The sequence below is a fragment of the Euphorbia lathyris genome, chromosome 4 (genome assembly GCF_963576675.1).
Source record: "Euphorbia lathyris chromosome 4, ddEupLath1.1, whole genome shotgun sequence".
NCBI lineage: Eukaryota > Viridiplantae > Streptophyta > Magnoliopsida > Malpighiales > Euphorbiaceae > Euphorbia > Euphorbia lathyris.
Window position 1 is genome coordinate 31,369,539 of NC_088913.1, and position 6,361 is coordinate 31,375,899.

At 39.2% G+C, this 6,361-nt stretch overlaps 1 protein-coding gene across 1 annotated transcript; it reads left to right on the forward strand.

Moving 5' to 3' along the window:
• The first annotated feature begins 2,183 nt into the window (after positions 1–2,183).
• On the forward strand, positions 2,184–6,361 carry LOC136226244 (dicarboxylate transporter 2.1, chloroplastic). The gene is made up of 4 exons (XM_066014607.1): positions 2,184–3,096; positions 3,667–3,980; positions 5,267–5,715; positions 6,061–6,361. The coding sequence occupies exons 1-4, from the start codon at positions 2,278–2,280 to the stop codon at positions 6,174–6,176; spliced, it is 1,698 nt and encodes a 565-aa protein (XP_065870679.1). The 5' UTR covers positions 2,184–2,277; the 3' UTR covers positions 6,177–6,361.

The following is a 6,361-nucleotide window of genomic DNA, read 5'->3' on the forward strand; positions in this document are numbered from 1 at the left end:
AGAAAAAGAATTCTATTCCCCAAGTTCGTGGACAAGAATTAATTCGGCATTCCATCGATTGATTAATCTTATTCATCCCTCTTTCTCTTTGATCTTGTGTTGGTTTATTAGAGGCAATCTATTTTGGTTGCATCTCATAAGGGTTGATTTCATCTTAGCCTCACCGTATTAAACTTTGTGGTTGGAATCTCGGAGAAGAATTATGGGCGCTTCTTTAACAACGGTAGATTGTTCATCGAAAGGTATTCCTTCTTATCCCTCTTTATATGAAATAACGATTAACGGATCCTATGGTTAAAAGGAAATAGGCTAAAATTTTTATATTTCCGCTGCTATACCTTAGCCTTAATTTCCTTCAGGTCCAACTCTTATGCGGGAAATACCGGAAGGATAAGGTGTTTGAGGGGCCTAAGGATAGAGTGGTTAATTGTTCCTTTCTATGGAAAGGCATTAGTGCAGTTTTTGCTGAATTTTGTTCTGGGATTGGGTGGAATGTGGGTAATGGCATGTCCATCAGATTTTGGAAGGATACTTGGGTAGGTAAGAAGCCTTTATTGGAGATTTGTACTTCATTGCCTCTGGTGGATATTCAGGACTGGAGGATTGCTGATGTGGTGGATTCTGAGGGTGAGTGGATTTGGGATAAATTTGATTCCTACCTCAGTCTGGAATCGCTCCTTACTATTAGAGGTGTTCACATTAGTAATCAAATTGAGGATAAGGACAGTTACTGTTGGGCGCTGACTAACAATGGGACTTATTCGTGTAAGTCTGCTTTTCAGGCGTTCTATCAGGATTTGGATTCTCCGTCCCCTGGGGTGTGGAAGACGATTTGGGCCTTAAAAGTGCCGTACCGTATTAGGAGTTTCCTGTGGCTGGGGGCTAGGAATAAGTTGCTTACTAATTCGGATAGAAAGAGGAGGCACCTGGTGGATTCTGGAGCCTGTGGCAGATGCAGAGGGTTTGAGGAAACTTTGTGTCATGCTCTCAGGGATTGTGAGAAAAGTAAGGAGGTTTGGAGGAGAATTCTCCCTAGGGATGTGCTACCTTCCTTTTTAGGCCATTCTGAGTATGATTGGTTTGTTGATGGAATTAAAAGGATTCTTCTGCCTGGGGATCAAGGTGTTCTTCTTTTTGTGGTGGTTTGCCATCAGATTTGGAAATGGCGGAACGAGGAGATCTTTGGAGGAGGAGTGGTTTCTCAGTCTAATGTCCTTGAGTTCTTTTCTAAGAAGATTAGTACCTTGGTTGAGAGTTTTGTTGATGACCCCTTACCTAGGGATGTTCAGAGAAAGGAGGTCAATCTTTTAGGCTGGTGTAGGCCGAGTGAAGGGGTGGTTAAACTCAACACTGATGGTTCTTGTCTAAGAGATGGGAGAATTGCCGCAGGAGGGGTCCTTAGAGACGATGGTGGCAGGTGGGTTTCTGGCTTCTCTCAGAATTTGGGTATTGGAACTTCCTTTTCTGCAGAGCTTTGGGGGATCTTCTCTGGCTTGAAACTTGCTAAGGATCTTGGGGTGAAGAAGCTTCTTGTTGAGTCAGATAACCAAGAAGCGGTTAAAATGATTTCTGAGGGCAACGCTGTTTGCCGGAATAACCTGAACATTATTAAAGGCATTAAAAGAATTGACTCCTCCTTCGAGTCTATTAGGTTTGTTCATATTTATAGGGAGCAGAACCGTGTTGCGGACCGTCTTGCGATGAAAGGGCACTCTAGTGTGTTGGGTCTTTCTACATTTTCTTCCCCGCCGGTTTTCATCTCTTCTTTGATCTTGGAGGATGTGGTGGGGGTCAGTTTTCCTAGGCTGATCTCGGGTTGAACGGTTTTTTTGTTTTTTTGTTTTTTCTTTTCCTTTCCTATCAAAAAAAAAAAAAGCAACCAAACACCCTTAAGCCGTGTTTTCTGTTCGTTATATAGATTCCAATTTGTGACATATGATATGATTAGCTAACGGGAAAATTGATAGCAAATATGATTTAGTCATGACTAATTTTGATAATATATATATATTTTCGAAAAGATTTTGATAAAATATTTTTAAAAAGTGCAGAATATATATATTTACAAATATTCTCATCCTCACATGAAGCCACGTACGCATTCCCAGCTTAAGTGGGTCCCACTTGAATCTTCACTGTTTCGTCCGCCTTCGAGATTTCCGCCCCCTGAGTTCCCAAAAGGCCTCAAACAGAATCTCTCTTTCATTTTCATTTTCATTTCAATTACCATTACCATTAAAATTCCTCCATTTCCCATTCTTTCAAAGACGAGCTCTAATGGAGAGCTTAGCATTCCGCTCTTTCTCCACTACTTCTTCCTTCTCCCTCTCTACCCGCTCTTCCTTACTACATAGATCACCGAAATCCATCTCCAAATTTCCACCTTCAGTCGTCTCCTCATCCAGTCTCCGATCACCCTCCTTCTCACTCTCCTCCTCAAAACCCCTTCTTTTCTCTCCATTTCGAAAATCCCTCAAAACCCATTTCCCAATCCACGCCTCATCGCAGAACAATGATCAGCCCGCACCTCCTCCAGCGATCGTTAATCCACCTCCACAAGGAGCTAAAATTCTCCCCCTTATAATTTCCGTTTCCGTTGGTCTAATTCTTCGCTTTCTTGTTCCTAAACCTGTCGAAGTCACCTCACAGGCATGGCAATTATTGGCAATTTTTGTTTCAACCATTGCTGGTCTTGTTTTGAATCCTTTACCAGTTGGGGCTTGGGCGTTTCTTGGGCTAACAACCTCAATTGTCACCAAAACTTTAACTTTTTCGACGGCATTTAATGCCTTCACTAATGAAGTAATTTGGTTGATTGTGATTTCTTTCTTTTTTGCTCGTGGGTTTGTTAAGACTGGACTAGGGGATAGAGTTGCTACTTATTTTGTTAAGTGGTTAGGGAAAAGTACATTAGGATTATCGTATGGCTTGACAATTAGTGAAGCGCTTATTGCACCAGCAATGCCGAGTACTACTGCCAGGGCTGGCGGAGTTTTTTTGCCGATTATCAAGTCTTTGTCTTTGTCAGCAGGGAGTAAGCCAGGGGATGCTTCTTCGAAGAAGCTCGGATCTTATCTCATTCAATCCCAATTTCAGGTGCTTATTCTTTTGGAATGAAGTCCTTAACTATATAAGTGATCTTATGATTCAATTGATCTAAAACTCTGTGCAATTGTTGAATTTACTTGTGATTGCATTGTGTTGAAGTGAGAGCATATATAGTTGTATGAGCTGGAGGAATCAAGATTTGGGGATACACTGGATCAAAGCTTTGATCGCTTTTTTTTGTGGATGTTAACCTTTTTGCGACATATTTAGGTACAGAAAATGGTTAAATAGTGAAATTGTTTGACTTAATTTATGTTTTTAGGGCATAATTATTTGGAGGTCGATTACTTTTTTTTTATGATGTGTAAATGTCATGGGAATTAGTTAGATGTATGAGTCATATGAAGAAGAGTAGCATTTGACTGACACTAATCTAAGGAGACTTTTCTACATGTTGGCAATCTATTGGTATTATGGTTTTCACCTTTATGATGTCTCTCATATGTGTGAGAGTGTTGTCCCTTTATATGTAATTTAGCATTTGAATGTATACTTCTACCTTTCATGTACTTAGTAACTTCTCTGACTTGTGCATTTGTTTAAAATCATGATGGACAGAGTGCTGGTAACTCTAGTGCCCTCTTCCTGACTGCTGCAGCTCAAAATTTGCTGTGTCTCAAATTAGCTGAGGAACTTGGGGTGATAGTGTCAAGCCCTTGGGTGACTTGGTTTAAGGCTGCCAGTCTGCCGGCATTTGTTTGTCTTCTACTTACACCACTTGTTCTATATAAGCTTTACCCTCCTGAAACCAAGGACACTCCAGAAGCCCCTGCCATGGCTGCAAAGAAGCTGGAGCTTATGGGTCCTGTTACAAAAAATGAATGGGTAATGGTTGGTACGATGCTTCTTGCAGTTTCGTTGTGGGTGTTTGGGTAAGTGTTCTTTTCCAGCTCTAAATTGTGCATTATTATGTACTCTGACCATTATCAACCTTTTGAGATTTTTTTTATCTGAATTTAGAATTTTACTTGGATTATCTGCTCTATTTTAGATCTAATGTTGTCAAATTTGAGATCTCATGCTTGTTTTTCATTGCCAATCCTCATGAATGTTAAGCTTGTCTTTCCAAACACATCCCAAGGTCCCTAAACTTTTACAGTTTTTGCATAAAGCCCCTGATCAATTGTTTTACCACATCGAGCTCCTAAACTTTCACTTTTATATGCATAAGGCCCCTGATAAATTATTTTCCAGATTAACTGTCCCCTCACTAATAGTTTATTGTGCTCCAAATTCCGTCAAAGGTAGACTATGATTATTTTTTATGTATTGGAGCAACAAAACAACTGATTAGATTATTATATGGTTGAGTTTTTATATTATCCAGCCTCTCACTCATAGTTCATAGTGATTGTGCTCCACATTCCATAAAAAATAATCCAAATCAGCAGTCCAAAATATGTGGAGTACAATCGCGATAAAACTGTTAATGACGGACAAGTTAATGTCGCAAATAATTTGTTAGGGGCCTTACATGAAACAACAGTAGTTCAGGAGCTCAATGTGTGAATGTGGTGAAATAATTGCTCAGGGGGTTTATACATAAGAAAAATGGAAGTTCAGGTATTCAAGTGGTAAAATAGTTGATCCGAGGCCTTATGCATAAAATAGAACTTGGTTCAGGGGCCTCAACATGGGTTTTGCCTATCTCTTTTGATTTTGGTATCTCTATTTGTTATCCTATGGCCGCACAAAACTAGTTGATTTCTGGGCTGTTGGATAGAGGTTTTTCAAGCTTATCATTCTTCTTAGTAGTACGATTTTGTTGCCTAATGTCGTAAGGCATGACATTTACTTTGTAAAGGCAACATAACGTTAGCCTGTTTTACTTAGATACATGTTATTTCTGCTTTAGGAAGTGATCTTAGACTTCCAAATTATTTTTGCAAATATCTTTTACGTATGAACTATCAAGTACAGTGCCATTGTTTTTTTTTTTTTTTAAGGTTTGCCTGCTTGTAGAGTTGCAACTTGCAAGATATTGTATGATAACATGAAAATAATAACCGTATACATGAAAATAATAGTATATCTTAAGATAAATCAAAGTTAATTTCCTTTGAGTATCTGGGAGGATTCATTAAGATTTTTACTTTTTTCATTTAATATTTTCTTGAAAGCACTATAATAAGTAGTGATTCTTGCTTTTTTTCTGCAGAGATGCTCTTGGTATCCCAAGTGTTGTGGCAGCAATGATTGGGTTATCAATATTACTTTTGTTGGGAGTCCTTGATTGGGATGACTGCTTGAGTGAAAAATCAGCTTGGGATACTTTGGCTTGGTTTGCTGTTCTGGTGGGCATGGCAAGCCAACTAACTAACCTTGGTATTGTTAGCTGGATGTCTGGCTCTGTCGGCAAGGTCCTTCAATCTCTCTCGTTGAGTTGGCCAGCTGCGTTCTGTGTTCTTCAGGCATCTTACTTCTTCATTCACTACCTATTTGCTAGTCAAACTGGTCATGTCGGAGCTCTATACTCTGCATTTCTTGCCATGCACTTAGCAGCTGGGGTCCCTGGTGTCTTGGCGGCTTTGGCTTTAGCTTACAATACAAATCTCTTTGGTGCCATTACACATTATAGCAGTGGTCAGGCTGCAGTATATTTTGGAGGTGTGCCCTTTTTCCTTTAATATGCTTCAATTTTCTTATGATTGCTTCTTGTTTATCTCACTTGGCAAACCAATGATAGTCCAATTTTTTCACTGTTTTAGACAATCACTGGTGAGTTTCACCATTTTACACTTCGAATGAATCATTTACGTTTGAGGATAGTGGTGGAAATGTAGTGCAAAATCTCATAATAATGGTCATTTGTCTTTGAATGGTTCTAAGTAGCTGTTATACGTTTTACTTTATCTCTCTGAACATTCTTAAAAATCCTTCTCCTTTCTTTGGTAGCTTATCGCTATTTTACTGCTGTTGACTGATGAGATGTAAATTTTTCCTTTTCAACAGCTGGATATGTAGACCTTCCTGATGTGTTCAAAATGGGATTTGTAATGGCCCTAATTAACGCTACCATCTGGGGAGTAGTAGGAACTTTCTGGTGGAAGTTTTTGGGTCTCTACTAATTTCAATTGTCCATGTAAGGTAATGCTTGAATTATGTTCTATGATGTCCCATTCCGGGGAACATATGAGCTCAATTTTTGAGAGAAATTTTGAATTTTTAGATTATCATTCTTAGCGTGTTAGCTTGTACTAACACTCACACCGTCGATTTCTGAAATGAAAGTCAATATTCAGTTACCGCTTCA